The 17,284-nt window shown below is 41.9% G+C and overlaps 1 protein-coding gene across 1 annotated transcript in view; it reads left to right on the plus strand.

The window, feature by feature from the left end:
* The window catches only part of HS3ST4 (heparan sulfate-glucosamine 3-sulfotransferase 4), a gene marked incomplete at its 5' end in the record, with an annotated part of 440,053 nt that continues 422,769 nt past the window's right edge, over positions 1–17,284 (plus strand). The window contains one exon of the mRNA XM_004373464.2: positions 1–443. Within this exon, the coding sequence (XP_004373521.1) occupies positions 1–443 (443 nt within the window). The remainder of the gene's footprint in view (positions 444–17,284) is intronic.

The raw sequence follows: 17,284 nt of genomic DNA on the forward strand, positions 1-17,284 counted from the left end.
CCGCCCGCGCCGCCGCCGGACAACGCAAGCCGCGGGGAGCCGCCCGAGCCCCCGGAGCAGCCCGCAACTCCCGGGGTCGACGGCTGGGGTTTGGCGAGCGGCGGCGGAGGCGCCCGGGACGCCTGGTTCCGGACCTCGCTGGCACCCAGCGAGATGATCACCGCACAGAGCGCGCTGCTGGAGAGAGAAGCGCAGGAGTCCAGCACCACCGACGAGGAGCTCGCAGGCCGAAGGGCGGCCAACGGGAGCAGCGAGAGGGGCGGCGCCGCCAGCACCCCTGATTACGGGGAGAAGAAGCTGCCACAGGCGCTTATCATCGGGGTCAAAAAAGGGGGGACCCGCGCGCTGCTGGAGGCTATCCGAGTCCATCCAGACGTGCGGGCGGTGGGCGTAGAGCCGCACTTCTTCGACAGGAACTACGAAAAGGGGCTGGAGTGGTACAGGTAGGACTCTGGGCTTGGCGAGATGGGACAGAGGCATGGGTGAGACTCGGTGGAGGGGGAAGCCACCAGCTTTCCATGCCCTTCGAAATCCAGGCACTGTCCTGAGAGTTCTCAGACCCACGAGGGCTCTGCGAACCCTGGCGGGGCTATTCTGGGGGAGCGGCTGAGAGGGCTGAACGCTGGCTAAGAATCACTAAATTTCAGGGCGAGGGGAGGAGGTATTTGCTTGCTTGTCCCAGGCTCCTCTTCTAAAGATACACTTTCTTAATCTGCCCAGCTCCAAGCCTGGGAGACCTCAGCCCTGGTGCCCTCAGGGCGTTCCCTAACCCAGTCACTCTGGGGCTCTGAGCTGCTGCGTTGGGGACACTGCTGAGGAATGAACCAGGATAGCTAGATTGACTAAGGAGCTCTGAGATCCCCTGGAATCTCTCAAAATCGCCCGCAAACGCATCTGCATGGCTGGAATCCAACTTTATTATTTTCAGGTCAGAGAAAAATGGATAGGGAACAGTTAAAAATATGATGCTGGCGAGTTTGGGCTTTCTAGTAGGGACTGAGGATGATTCCCACCTCCAGAACTTTCTCTCCTCCTTGGCTGAGTGAACACAGAGTCGATTTTGCATCAGGCGAATCCATTTCTGCATGATAGTTGGTACCCTAGGAGTTTTTATGGCCTGTACCCGTCCCCTCTCCCACCCGCTCTTCCTTCGCAACAGATTGGAGCTTGTGTTTGGTGAGATGTTCATCTCTCCCATTTCCTACCGTCTACTGGCAGTGAGAGCAAGAGAGAAGAGAGGACTTGAAAGTTAAGTGCAGATAAAATAAATTAATAATCCAGCTTTCTTGCCAGTCATAACATTCGAAACAACTTTCTGGTTAAGATGTCCAAAATGCAAACCTCTTTCACTTTTCTTTTTGTTTCCTCCCATTTTGTATCGCTCTGGAAAACAGATCTGGGTGGATGGCTCCATCTCGGTTGCATTTCGGTAATTAATTGCAATTGTCAAAGAGAAACACAGGCTTTGTCAGCTAAAGTGATGTTATCGTTTTAACAGAGCCAATAGGTAAATAAAGATTGTTTCCTGACAGGTCACTTTCCTGTTCAAGAGAGGTGTTTTCTAAGTTTAAATTACAGCCGGGGAAAGTTTTAGAAATAACTTACGAAATATACAATAAATGTGTGTATTGTGATTGATTTCTTCCACTTTTAAAAATATGCCTTATCCTTTAAAAGCTTGAGAGGAGTAAGTACATTTAGGCATAAACATTCGGGTACATTAAACTGAAACAGCATAAATGTGTCTGTTAATGTCTTGTCTGTTTCAACAGTGAGACTAATTGCAATATTTTAGGAGGCTTCAAACAACCCCTTGCTATCAAAACATAAAACAGTAAATGCCTAATTTAACTGGAAAATCAGTATTTCTAACATCACAAGCCATGGCTTCCAGTTTGTGATTATAATTAAAAAGGTGTTAGGATGATTAATGCAACAACAGCAAAATAAAGAAAGGATATGATGTCTGGGAAGATTTCAATTGTTAATTGTTGATTGGAGGAATGTTCTCGTTTCTTCTGCGGTGTAGCTTTGAACTTATGAGGGTGACTGTGGCTTTTTCCAGTTCTAATTTTAAAGCTGTGTGGCTTGTGAGAAGTGTCAAATGCTCTTTGGGGAAGAAGAAGGCATAAGGATCAAATCTTTCCAACATGTGTTTGGGTTGCTTTGCAGCAGCTGTAAAGAAAGAAGGGGGTGCTTTATTCAAATGACTTAAATTTGATTGAAGGTACTTGGTGGAATGCACATTAGGAAGTCCTGTTGTAAGGTTTGGAGACATTTCTGAATGAAAGGACAGAACATGCCGTATGTTCCCATGCTCTTTTATACTGATGCTCTTTTATACTGAGGCTGTCATGGCATGGCCCCTGAAGATACTGTTGTAGGGTAGTGGTACCCCTAGTCTGAAGCTCCCAGCAATCACCTGTGGTATTTGGGGCTCAGTGTCAGTATTTGGTAGCCAGCCACAGAACTGTTAGACTGAAGGGGTGTAGATGGAACCGAATTCACTTGATCTTCACTTAGGAAGATCATATGATATCTCTGTGTCCTGGATCTCCCACCCCATTGTGTTGCTGACAGTAAACAAACAGACAAACCAGTTGCCATGGAGTCGATTCCGACTCCCGAGGACCCTGTCTATGTCAGAGTAGAACTGTGTGCTTCATAGAGTTTCCAATGGCTGATTCTTCCGGAAGCAGATTGCCAGGCCTTTCTTCAGAGTTGCCTCTGGGTAGAGTGGGACCTCCAACCTTTTGTTTAGCAGGGGAGTGCTTAACCATTTGCACCACCCAGGGACTCTGTTACTCATGGTAGATCCTTATAAATGTTTATAAATGTTAGAAGTACTGGGGAAGAAACTCTCCTAAGGACGAAAAGCTTCTTGCCAATGCATGTCTATCTTACAGAGGAAACCTGGCTGTTCAGAATTCTCCCAGAAGGTCCTTGATCTTGTAGAAGCCGAGTGTACTGGGACTGACTTTGCAGGTCTCTCTCGTCTTAATACGGACATCAGTGCTTTGAGGGGCAGTTGTGAGATTTTCATTAGTCCCATTTCTTTGCACTCTTCTTTCTCTCCCATGTGGGAAGAGGGGACAACATCCTCCCTATTTTGCAGAAAAGGAAACAGAGACATTGATTCAAACTGGTAATAGCAACCCTTCCTTTGGTTCTGTGATTCAACTCTGAATCTTTTAGATGGTAGCATCTGTATGCTTCCTCCCTGGGTACCTCCTATCCTACCTGGAATCTTATCCTCCTGTTGGCCTAATTAGAGATACACAGGTTAATTAAAGATTTTGATATTTTTCCTCATTTATTTGTTTTTTGGTTGCTTTCAGCGTGCTTTGCTAACAGCTTACTAGTTCTGCAAGTGTTTCTGCTTCTTGTGTTTTCAGCAAGAGGGAGAGCAGGAAGAAATTGAGGCTGCTCTCCACAGATTTGGCTGGTGCTTTCTTCATATTCAACAAAAGATACCTCACATTTTTATTTCCTTGGTGTCACTCCGTTAAAAACAAACAAACAAAAAAACAACCACTGCCATTGAGTTGATTCCGACTCATAGTGACCCTATAGAACTGCCCCATAGGGTTTCCAGGGAGTGGCTGGCGAATTCGAACTGCCAACCTTTCGGTTAGCAGCCAAGCTCTTTACCACTGCACCATCAAGGCTCCTGGTGTCACTGCAGTTATCTCTAAATCCAGGTTTTGATTTGATCCTATGCTGTTGATTTAATGTGCTTTAAGAACACATTTGAGATTAGAACATGTGCATCAGAATATCAGGACCAGATAGATTCACGGATCCGGATGTGTATGTTAAAGCTCTGAAGAAGAAAACCTCACTTGTCGGATTGAAGCTAATGATCAATACATGAGAGTAGATTAACCCTTTTCCCCATGCCACTTCTCCCCCCACAAAAAAGAGCAAAGTCACAATGTACCCTTCAGGATTAGCTGATTCAAGCTGTCTACTCAGAGTGCTTAAACTCCTCTAAGGGAGGGGACCCAGCAACTGACTGCCCATGTAGAATCCATTAAAGTGACAGCAACTATTTCAGCTGTGTCCCCCCTCATGGCATACAAGCTGTACAGTAACTGTAACCACTTTGGAAACCACTCAGCTTCATGGTGATGGGAAGTGACCCTCCGTGGTTTCAAGTTATCTTCGCGGTCAACAGTTATTACACACATCCCATTGGCTGGAGGAAAATAACTCAGGAAAATGGTTTCAGCAGTCCTGCTCATGCTACCCAGAGGAAATTGTTCAGCAGCATTATTTGCATATGGTATTTGTAGAGAGAATGAAGGGGGAAGGAAAGACATTGGCATTTTTGGAACGCCTACTATTGAGGTGGTTGGCGCTTTCTGGACATATTACCACATTTGAGTATCATGATAACCTTTTGGGTTAAATAGCAGCATTCTCATTTTACAGGTGACTCAGAGAGAGAGGTTAATGACTTGCTCAGGGTCACTCAGCTGGTCAGTGTCTGAGCTGAGATTTGAATCCACATCTGTCCAGTTTCAAAGTGCTGGTTTCTTCCAGTACATCACATTGCCACCCATTAAGCACTAAAATAATTCACTCATTCAGCAAATATCGAATGAATATTTACTATGTGCCCAGTACTGTTTTAGGTGCTGGGATAAAGTGGTGAACGGACAGATGAAGCACTTGTTTTCCTAGAACTGACATTTTAGTAGAGAAGTAGGGGAGACAGAAAATAAAAAAGCAGATACATTTGTAGTGACATTTCTGGTGGTGGTAAAGACTATAAAGAAGAATAAAGTCATGGATATCTCTGATGGTCCAGAACTCTTCTGCCCAACCCAGTAGCCACTGTTCACATGTGGCCGTTGAATATGTGAAATGTCTGAACAGAAATGTGCTGTAAGTATAACATACAAATCAGATTTGGAAGACTCAGTTTGAAACACAGAATGCTACATTGCTTCTTAAATTTTGTATATTGATGACATGTTGAAATGATAGTATTCTTTGTGGGTTAAGTAAAATACTAAAATTAATTTCACTTGTTTCTTTTTACTTTCTTTAATGCGGCTACTAGAAAATTTAAAATGGCCTCTGGGGGTCCCATTGTTATTTCTATTGGACAGCTCTTGTGTGGAGCAATGCTTTTCATACTTTAAGTGAACAGGGATCATCTGAGAATCTTGTTGACATGTAGATTCTGATTCAGTAGGTCTGGGGTGGGGCATGAGATTCTGCATTTCTACGAAGTTCCCAGCTGATGCTGATGCTGCTGGTCCTGGCACTTCACTTTGAATAGCAGAGTGCTAGAGGGTAGGTAGTGGGAGCCCTGGTGGCATAGTGGTTAAAAGCTTGCTGCTACCCAAAAGGGCAGCAGTTCAAATCCACCAGCCACTCCCTGGAAACCCTATGAGGCAGTTCTACTTTGTCCTATAGGGTCGCTGTGAGTGGGAACCGACTCAACGGTACTTGTCAAGAACAACAGACAGTGTGTGTGTGTGTACATGTGCTTTTAAAAATAGGATGATTAGGGAAGATCTCTGACCTAAATGAAGTGAAGAGTGAGATCCTCTAATGTGAAGATCTGCAGGGAGAGGTAACCAAGTAGAGGGAACAGCAAGTGCAAAGGCCTTGAGGTGGAAACAAGTGTCAAGGCTCTGCAAAGTGTTTCTTAATTCCTAAAAGCATGGTCTTTGTAGCTAGACAATCCTGGGTTCAAAACTTGGCTTTGTTACTAACTAGTTGGGTGATTTTGGTTGAATAACTTATTTCACATCACTCGGCTTTAATTTCTTTTTTTTCTTTTTCCCCAGCTTTAGTTTTTTATCTGACAGTAAGTGAAATAATGCCAGTGAATGCATTTTATAAACAAAATGAGTATCCTAGAGCAGAAATCTAAACAGACATGATGACTAGGTTTTTCCACATCTTACATCATTTTGGTCCCTTACATGCCTTACCTTCCATCACAGCTGTTGCAATATTGATTAAAGAGTCTCTTATCGGGGGTGGTTTTGAGAAAAGCTTAATAATGATTGGCTTTGCAATCTGGATCCGCTTAATTTTTTAAAGCAAGGGTCACAGACTCATGCGGATCATATAAATGAATGACGCAGGCTAGGTGGGGAGAAACTGGGGCACATATACTCTCTCTAAAGGGCAGCCACTGATCACTTCTACTTAGATCTTCAACTTTCTAGGAGAAAATGGAACTTCAGGTTTTGGTCTGAAATCTACTGCAGATTTTTAATATTGGCAACACATTCAGATTTCTTAAAAACACTGTGTGGGCCAATGCTGTGGGACAAACACAACACATGTGCGGGCTATATACAGCCAGCTGGCTACCAGTTTGTGACCTCTGGTTTAAACTCATTTCAGAAAGTAACTGGCATACCTATACCGTTGGAAATTGCCAGAATTGTGGCTTGCATGTGCTGTTTTAGCTTAAGTTCTTTTTCCCTTTTACAGATTTTGCAACAGCATGGGGGAAATACCTCCCAGATATATTGCAACAACAACAAAAAGAGCTTGATATAAACAGGAACATTGAGGCAGAAAAAGAAAATTCATGAATATTTCCCCTTTATTCCCAATTAAAATTTTCTTGAAGGTGGGAAGGGGAATTCTTAGGTGTTCACTCATTAATTGGAACTGCATGTGTTTGTTCTATATAGATAATTTGTACTCATAAAATAGATTCCGGTCAGATGGATTGAGTAATACCTATGAGTTAGAAAAATTGGCTTCTAGGCTTTGCTTTGCCACATGCTAGTTCTCTTGCACATCAAGATACTTAAATTGTCTTAATCTCTGTTTCTTAGGTGATAAGGCTGTATTGTCTGTGTGGGGTCCACTCACCCACGAAATTTGGTGCATGCTTCTGTATTAGACTTTTCAGAGAGAGGAGGCTGATAGAGTAGAAGCAACATGCTTTAGAGGACGTGTTTGCACCTATCAGTCAGAATCTACTGCATCCTCTTTGTGTGACCTTAGAACAGTTACTTCATGTATGTTGTTGGTAGGTGCCTTGGAGTCAATTGTTGACTCATAGTGACCCCAGGTGACAGACTAGAACTGCCCCATAGGCTTTTCTAGGCTGTAATCTTTACGGTAGGAGATCGCCAGGTCTTGTCTCCTACAGAGTGCCTGGGTGGGTTTGAACTGCCAGCCTTTCGGTTAGCAGCCTAGATCTTAACCATTGTGCTACCAGGGCTCCTTGCTCGGCTTATTAATATACAGTCATGCACTACATAATGTCTGTTTGGGCAGTGTCCGACTGCAGGGTCACTGGGTTACGAACATCTGATTTACATACATATGAACCAACCCCTGTAAAGTCTTTATATTAAAAATTTGAGGTACATACAATGGTTTGTAATAACGAACGGGTGCTACTTTATGACATGCATCAGAACATTGTTATTACTGTAACATTATGTTAAAGATGTTTTAGTGTATCTGGAAGTGTTTAATGTTTTTTATGCTTTGAAAGGTACAGTATATACTATATACTAAGACAAACATTTGACTAACTGATGTTAGATACAAATCGTACCTAATTGTTCTGTTTTATGTACAAATTCAACTTAAAGACAGACTTAGAAACGGAACTCGTTTGTATTCTGAGGACTGCCTGTATATAATATGGTGTTGACATAATGTCCAAATCACATAACATCCTATTTCATAGGACCTATCATGGATGTTAAGCAATGCGTGTCTGTATACTTAATATTAGTAAGCCTCAATTTATTCATCTGCAGAATGGGCTCAATATTGTCCACATCCAAAGGATTATGTGAGGATGAAATAAAATACTATATAAAGCACTTCACACAGTCTGTGACTAAGTAAATTTCTCTTGCCCCTTCTTCCCTCTTTCTTTTCCATCATTCCTTCCTCCGCTTCATTTTCTTCCAATTCCTTCCTTTCATCCTGCACATCAGTACTGAAGATCTTAAAAAGAAAGCTGAAATACATTTTTCACTTGAAGATAGTCTTTTATTTCAAGATTATGTGTGAATGAGGGATTTCAAACCCTGAAGCAGTTCTTAAGTAGCCCTCCAGAGAATAATCAAAACCGGATTCCAGAATTTGATCTATTGTAACTTGAGCTGAAGGAGGAGAAGACTCTGATTTCACGAGGTAACTGCAGCCAGAATTCTCAACAGATGCAGTGGGGCAAGGATGCTGGATGAGGTCGAGGGCTGCTTGGGCTTAGACTCTGACATTTTCTCAAGCTTCTAGTAGGAACTGATGCCATGAGCCCTGGATGGGTCTAGAAGCATTGAGGATTCCAAATACAGTTTTTCTGCAGAACTGAAAGCATTTGAGAAGGCAGGACAGTTCAGTGAGACCCCTTGAAACTCCCTGTCTTGAGATTTGACTGCTTTCATTGCTGCTCTCCAGTCATCATGATTTTTTTTTTTTTTTTTTTGGAGCATCATACCAGGCATTTTTACTTTTAAATCGAGCCAGGAGAGAGGCCTCAATACTTTAGGTGAATGAAAGATTGCTAGCGTTGTACATTAGAAAGTTTGAAAGGTTTTGGTTTTGTATAATGGATGATATCTCCGGAACTGATTGAACCACCGCCCTGTTAAAGTAATCTCTTGATTCCATTGGTTTCTGCGGTTTAACAGGCTTCTGTATAACTGTCTTGGGAATTTCAATCTGAAATTATAATTCACTAAGGGAGCCGTTCAGACCATCTCGCCATTAATTAAAAGCAGGCGGTTGATTTTTTTTTTTTTAAACACTCACTAGTTAGGACTGCCTTCCTTTAAAATATTTTTTTAACCTTTACTTAAGAATGTACAAGATATATTTACAGGGAAACAAAGCAACACATGAATTAGGTAATTCTTTTTGGTTGCAAATGATAAAAATCGAACTTAATCTGTTATAAGCACAAAAAGATCATTTATTGACTTATGTAATTGGGAAGTCTAGGGGGCAATGACTTCAGGCAAAGCTGGATCCAGGGGCTCAAATGATGTCACTAGGTCTCTGTCCCTCTCCTTTTCATTGCCATGTTTGTCTCTACCTTGCTTCGTTCTCATAGAGGTTGTGTCACGATATTTTAGGCAAGATAGTAAGCAGCAACTCTAGGCAAACATCTTTTATGTTTATTAGCCCTTTGAAAATAATTTTTCTTAAGAACTTCTGTAGGAAATTCTGGGAAATGTCTTTGGCCCAGCTTGGGTCATCTGCCGATTCCTAAAGCAATAATTGTGTTAATATTCTAATTAGGCCGGAGCCACGTAGCCACCCCTTTGGCTTGGAGTGGGAGTGGGAGTGGGAAGCAGGGTTGCCCCTTTGAAGCCATAGAGAATATTTTCCCTATAGAGAACAAGAGGTTTAAGGAAGTGTTCTGTTGCTGGAAGAGGTGGAGGCCAATTAAACCAGATGTCTATTAACTATATAAAGGTCCACTCTGGGACAGGCGCATGACCTCGCTAATCCAGGACTTTAACATTGGAAAAGGTACAAAGGGTTAGCTTGGGAGGTTCAGTGCACTTGTTGTTTATTATTTATTTATTCGTTATTATTGTCATTTATTTATTTATTCCTTAAACATGTATTAATTGTCAACTCTGGATTATATGCTGGGGTAAAACATGAACCAGTCATAGCCAGAATCTGAAAGAGCTCATAGAGCAGGGAAATGGACATGTAAATGATTACAAGGTAATGTAAGCCATGGCAAAGTGGGATTTATTCCGGGAATGGAAGGATGGTTCAATTTTAGGAAATCTTATAATGTGATTTACTGTTAATATGGACAAATGAGAAAAATCTTATTTTTTATTCTATGAATGTTAAAAAAGACTTCTGATAAAATTGAATGTCTATTCCTGATTATTAGAAAAACCTCCCATGTCCAAAGTCAACATCATCTTTAATGATATAACACTAGAAACATTCCCGTTAAATCCAGAAGAAGGCCACAATGTCCATTATCATTGGTATTATTTACTGTTGTTCAGGAATTATTAGATATTGCAATTAGATAAGAAATAGAATTAAGAAAAGGGGAGATGGAATTATCACTATTTGCCAGTAATTGATTTTTTTTTTTTTTTTTGGCAAATCTTCAGATAATCAATCCCTCCATGAATCTATTAGAAAAAATAATAGAATATATTATCCTATTATTAAGGTGGCTGCTATGGAAATTAGTATGCAAAAGCTATAGTTTTCCTATAATGCCTACACCAACCATTTTGAAAATGTAATGGGGGAAATATTCTATTTATAGAACTAACCAAAGAGACCAAGTAACTGGGAATCAATTTCACAAAAATTGCAATAGACTTATAAAAACAAAAATTGAATACTTTACTGAGGGACAGCAAAGAAGACAGGAGTAAATGGAAAGACAGATCCCTTTTCTAAGATAGCATCTCTTTCTTTTTCTTTCTTTCTCTCCCTATCCCTCTGCCTCCTCCTCTCTCTTTCCCTCACCCCTTCTGCTTCTTTTTTTTTTTTTAATTATTTGATGCTTAAATTGAAGTCATGTGTTTGAGAGTTGTCTGAAAATCTTGTTTATATGAACATAACTAAAATGCTGTACTTAAAATGTAGGATTTCCTTAGTTTCCACATTTTATTTGACTGAGGAACAGATGCCAAGACCACTGTTAATGTTCAGATTCATAGCCCCATTATCTTTAAAAAGCTTTAAACAGTGCTGACTGTCGGTACTCCAAATTCAGGGGTTGTAGGACAAGATGAAAAGGAGCCCTGGTGGAGCAATGGTTAAATACTTGGCTTCTAACGGAAGGGTTAGTGGTTTGAACCCACCCAGAAGCTCTGCGGGAGAAAAGACCTGGCGATCTGCTTTTGTAAAATTACAGCCTTGGAAACCCTTTGGGGCAGTTCTGCTCTGTCCAGCAGGGTAATTGTGAGCTGGAATAGACTCGGTCGCACACAACAACAAGAGGACAAGATGAAGGTGAGGGGTGGCGGTTGAATGGGTGTAAATTAGTAAATGTAGATCTACTCATATTGTTACAAAGCAAAAACCAAATTGGGGACAAATGATGGTTATTTTAGAGTGGAAAAGGGAGCTGAAGATTTGGATCTGGAAGAACAGTGGTAGTGGTAGTCAACAGGTATTGTATTTACATGTGCCAGGCACTGCACTGAACATTGAATTCACTCAGTCTTTAAAGAACCACATGAGATATGTACTGTTATTGCCCTTATTTTACAGGTGAGGGGACTGAGGTACAGAGAGGTTAAGTAACTCGCCCAAAATGGTGGAGTTGGGATTCAAACCCAGGTATTTGGCCTCAAACATACAGAGTTTCGTTTCGTTTGCCTCAGACGTCTTTTCCATTGGGAGTGTTATCTTCCAGCATCATGGGAGTGAATAAAAAGTTTTAGCATTCTCTGACAGAAGCTTTTGATTTCCCCAGCACAGATGGACTGGCTTACCTATAAGACAGGCTAACAGAGGGCTCTTGCTCCAGCAAATAATCTGTGGAAGTGGCTTTCTTTCTGTTAAAAGAAACAAATAAAAAACCAGTTGCCATTAAGTGGATTCCAACTCATGGGATCAGAGTAGAACTGTACTCCATGGGGTGTTCAATGGCTGGTTTTTTGGAAGTAGATGGCCAGGCCTTCTTCCAAGGTGCCTCTGGGTGGACTCGAAACACCAACCTTTGGGTTAGCAGCTGAGTATGTTAACTATTTGCACCACTCAGGAACTCCCATCCCCACGTTAGAGTCTTTTTATTCTGTTTCCTCTTCCTGGAATGCTCTGCACCCAGATTCCTAAACAGCCAGGCTGTCCTTATTTGTCCTTTAGATGCTGGCTCAAATTTCAGCTTCTCAAAAAGGCTTTTCTCGACTGTCTAATTGAAAAACCCTGTTCTACTTCTGAGCTTGTTGCCCCTGTTTTCTCCAGTGCATATACTACTCTCCAAAATCATCTTAATTACTCCTCTCCCTCTCACTAGATTGTAAACTATACGAGAGCAGAGCTCTTGTCCATCTTGTTCCTTGCTGGTGCCTATTACAGTGCCTGGCGCATGGTAGGCACTCAATACCTATTGCCGTTGAGTTGATTCTGACTCCTAGTGACCCTACAGGACAGAGTAGAACTGCCCCGTACGGTTTCCGAGAAGTGGCTGGTGGATTCAAACTGCCAGCCTTTTGGTTAGCAGCCAAGCTCTTAACCAGTGTGCCACCAGGGCTCCAGGCACTCAATACATGGCTGTTTATTAAAAGAATCAATGAATGAAGGAGTGCCTTCTATGTGTAAGGCATTGTGCTAGGTTTTCTTGCAAAACTCCAGGCTTCTAACAAGCAATAGCATTCACATTTCTTGGGAACTCTGGCTAAGAATTGTTTCAAGCTTTCTCACATGCTATTTTCGCAAGGCTATTTTGGGTGAAAGAAAGAGAAACCCACTCGAACAAGCTGTGTGGGCTAGACAGTTTCCCCAAAAGGTTTCTACAGCACCCAACAGTATCTCATTTATTCTTCACAACAACCTCATGAATTAGATGCTTTCTCATCCCAGTTTTACAAATACAGAGAATGAGACTTAGAAAGGGGAAGCAACCGGCCTAGGGTCACACAGCAAGCTGTTACAAGCCGGGTGTCTCCACTGTAACACCTGGTTTGGGTTCCTGGCCTTTGTTGCTGTAGCAGCCAAAGATTTTCAAGAAGAACCTGGATTATTCCTGATAGACCATTATGCTCCAAGAGTGGATTGGATTATGTTTCTCTAAGTGCATCATCAAAATTACGTAATTGACATTTAATAATCAAGCAGTTACACAGTGGCCCTGTGTTTGATTCATTTACTCACTGTAGTGTGTGGATACAACTTTTCCTAGGCCTTCTGGTTAAGACTTCTGCAGGGGGTTAGTGCTTTGGGTGTCCCTAGAGCTGAGGGAATATTTGAATCAAACTGCAGGAGCCTAGCTAGCATAGGGCACTTTGGCTGTTCGTAGCTGTGGGGTATTTTGAAAAGAAAGCTGAACCTGGAATCAAAAGTTTTTAATTTGGGCCTGGGTTCTGGTCTACCTTGCTTTGTGTGCATGGCCTTTGTTTTCTCATCTCTAAAATGGGAATAACAGCCATTAACAAGTCCACAGAGATTTTTGCAAGGGGAGAATAATGATGACATGTGGGAACTGCTTTGTCTACAAAAGTTAGTTGTTATTAATCCTTGCACGTTTTCATGAATTCCCCCAGGTAATTGGTTTTCTGGAATGTTGCACTCCAGGGAGTACCTGAAATACAGGACAAGCACTCTTATCATAAAGTTAGATTAATCGGTTTAATTTATAGAAACTATTATATAGCATGGATATCAAACATTCTGAGGGCAGACTGCATAAAGATCCTGAGAATGCATGGACAACTCAGTCTGTATAACTCTTCCACCTGACTTGTGACCATTGATGCTTTGTTCCTTCATACTGAAAGAACATACAAAAACTATAGGGAACACTTGCTTCTTAGGACTGCGTTGTATTTGATGAGCTTTGGAAGTGACCAGAACATTTTCTCATGTTGCTTTCAATTGACCTGTTGTCTCTTTTTCCTGCACACCCAGGCTGTGTTTCCCAGGTTAGTGTATTAACTTCTCACCTGTCTAGCCTGCTTTCTAACACTCTATGGTAGACAAGGAGCCCTGGTGGCACAGTGGTTAAGAGTTAAACGGCTGCTAACCAAAAGGCTGGCAGTTCAAATCCACCAGCCGCTCCTTGGAAACCCTATGGGGCGGCTCTGCTCTGTCCTGCAGGGTTACTGTGAGTTGGAATCGACTCTACAGCAATGGGTAATGGGTATGGTAGACAGAATAATGGTCCCACAAAATGTCTGCAACGTAATCCTTGAATTTGTAAATACGTTGGGGTATGTGGCAAAGGGGAACTAAGGTTGCAGATGAAATTAAGGTTAGTTAACAGCTGACCTTGAGATGGGAGAGCATCTTGGATTATCTGGATGGGCCCAGTGTGATTACAAGGATCCCTGTAAATGGAAGAGAGAGACAGAAGAGAGAGAACTGGAGCGATGGTGGTGTGAGAAAGACTCGACCCGCTGTTGCTGGCTTTGCAGATGAAGGGAGAGGGACACAAGGCAAGGAATGCAGCCGACTTCAGCAGCTGGAAAAGGCGAGGGAATAGATTCTTTCCAGAGCCTCCAGCCCTGCCGATACTTTGATTTTAGCCCAATGAGACCCATTGCAGACTTCTGGTCTCCAGAACTGTAAGATAGTATATTTGTCATTTTTAAGTCACAAAATTTGTGGTGATTTGTTGCAGCTGCCTCTGGAAACTAATATACCCCCCTCAGATGTCTCTAGCAATCATGATCTTGGTTTTTTTTTTTTTTCCCTTTTGCATTTCTTCCCTTTCTGGAAAATTTCAATTCCTGGCCTCTTTAGGTCTGGAAAGGAGCATTGTGTCCACTATTTGCAGATGGCAACTTGCATCGGTTAGGGTAAAAGCTAAACTGCTATAACAGAGAGACCCCAGCATACAATGGCTTGAATAAGATGCAAGCGTATTTCTCTCCAACATAATGAAAGCTGATATTGAAGGTATGTAACAATGAATGCTGCATGACCACCAACCTCTCAGAAGGAGAACAAGCTGAAAACAATGAATTCCAGTCTACAGGTGCATATGTCTGGCTGTCAGCCCTACAGGTAGCACTCCAGCCAGTCTAGACTGGTGGGCAGCTGTGCTCCAGGAGATCATTCAGAGACCCGAGTTCCTTCCATCTTGTTGCTGCACCATCTTCCAGGGAGTTTGTTAGAAATGCAGAATCTCAATTCTCATTCCAAACTTTCAGAACCAGAATTCATGTTTTAAGAGGTACTTGGGTAATTCATCTGAACACAGTTTGAGAAACATTACCTTAGAGCACGAGATTTCAACCTTGGAACTCCCGACATTGTCGACCAGATCATTCTTTGTTGTTGAGGGCTGGCCTGTGTATGTAGGACATTTAGCAGCATCCCTGGCCTTTACCCATTAGATGCCAGTAGCACCCCTCCTCCAAATTGTGACAACCAAAAATGTCTCCAGACATTGACAAATGTCCATTGGTGGGGGGCAGGATTGCCTTTGGTTGAGAACCCCTGCCTTAGGCGGAGGGGATTTCCTTGTCCAGATGATCAAGGCTGGGACTCCACCATATCTGCATTCCAGCCTGCAGGAGAGGAAAGAGCAGATGTCCAGGAAGCAATTTCCTCTCAAGCAAATGAGGCAGAAGTTACGTACATAAGTTCTGTTCACATTCTGTTGGTGAGAATTTAGTTGTGTACTCACATCCAGCTCCAAAGGAGTCTAGGAACCTACCAGATATCTCTGTACCCAAGAAGGGGGAGAACGAATTTAGGAACAGCCAGCGCTCTGCTGAAGTAACTAAAAGGAGGATACGGTCATAGTATTCTCTTTTTATTTTCTTCTATCAAGAAGTGAGTCTGATGGGGAAAATGAACACAAGGATAGGGTTATAGTATTCTCTTCTATCAAGAAGTGAGTCTGATGGGGAAGATGAAATAAATGAGTAGGCATAATATTTTTGTAGTTAGAACACGGGACTGTTTTAGGAGATCACAGGATATTTAGAAATGCACAGAAAATTTACCTGATTCTTTAATGGTGTATTTTGATATCAAGAATTTGGTGTCTTCTAAACGTTGGTCATTGGGTGTTACTTTTGCAGTTTTCGCCATGTGGACGTATCCACCTATATTATTTTTTTACATGAAAAATAAAAATTTTCGTAAATATTTGTAAAGACTGTTTCATTATCATAAACTTGTATGATGAGGTGGATATGTATGTATGTACATGTGTATGTACTTACTTGTTACGCTCATTACATAGATACATAATGATCTGGTACCGTCATCATCCCTTGTCTGGGCTCCTGCGTTAGACTTCTACTCTTGCTCCTGCCGACCTTCTTGCCCCTCTGTGGCCTGCTCTCCACACAGTAACCAGAGTAAGTGATCCTTTTAAAACATAAAGCAGATCACATCACTCCCTTAATTTTAATTTTCCAATAACTCACCCTTGATATAGAAAAAAATTTAAGTCCCGGCCCATAAGGCTCTGCAGGATCTGATCCCTGCCCACCTCTTCAACTGCATTCCTTAGCCTTCTTCTCTTTGCTCTGCCTCTTGACCTGCACTGTCCTCCTTGGCTGTACCTGAGAAGCCAAACATGGTCCTACCCCAGGGCCTTTGCACTTGTTGCTTCTTCCACCTGTCACATGCTTTCCTTAGATAATCGCATGGATTGTGTCCTCCCTGTATTCGGGCCTTTGCTCAACCATTTCCTCCTCAGCGTGACCTTTTCCTGCATCTCCTGGACTCGTTTTGTAAGAGCTCCACTTTTTGGAAAATGCTGATAAATTCAATATTGCCATTAATATTGTCTACATTCCATAGTTACCCCACCCCCATCCAGATTTCTAATGTATCAATATCCTGATTCTTAATCCCCCCACTTTGGAGAGAAGATCTAATTTTGATCTGGTGCCACAAAATGACCTTAATGTTCCTGGAGTCATTTTAAAAGGTCCCTGCACGGTGCAAATGGTTTGCACTTGATACTAACCAAAAGGTTGAGGGTTCGAACCCACCCAGCGGACCTAAGGAAGAAAGGCCTGGTGATCTGCTTCCATAAAGATTACGGCCAGGAAGACCTTATGGAGCAGTTCTGCTCTGTAACACATGGGGTCGCCATGAGTCAGAATCAACTCGATGACAACTTTTTGTTTGTTTTATTTTTTTAATGGAACTCTCAGCTATCCATGTTACTTAAGTATGCTGCCACAGATGGTGGATGTGTAACATAGGCTGAGTTCAAAGTCAAGCATTTCCTAAAATTTAAGATGTAAGCGGTTCCTTGCACCTTCCAACGCGAATTAACTCTGCAAGTGTGTCCCTGTATCAGAAAATAAGAGGCTTTATAAAAAAAGGGTTCACTTTCAGTAAACATTAAACAGACACTAAAACAGATGTTTAGAACCATGTTTAAAACAAACAAATACAAATATAATTAGGTATCTCTTTTCTCTACCCCCTTATTTGCCAATTTCTTCGTTTGTACTGAGATTCAGAAAATATGGCCAGGTGGCGTTTTTCTTTTTTTCTTAGTGCTCCAATGACTCTGAATGTGGACCAAAAATGAGCAAACAATGTTACCACAAATGTATGTTATTTAATATTATGAAATATTACTATAACATATAACAGATATTAAATGGGTATACTACCAATGTAAAATCTGAATGTTGGATGGTAATTT

This window comes from Trichechus manatus, unplaced genomic scaffold (genome assembly GCF_000243295.1).
Source record: "Trichechus manatus latirostris isolate Lorelei unplaced genomic scaffold, TriManLat1.0 scaffold00024, whole genome shotgun sequence".
NCBI classification, from domain to species: domain Eukaryota; kingdom Metazoa; phylum Chordata; class Mammalia; order Sirenia; family Trichechidae; genus Trichechus; species Trichechus manatus.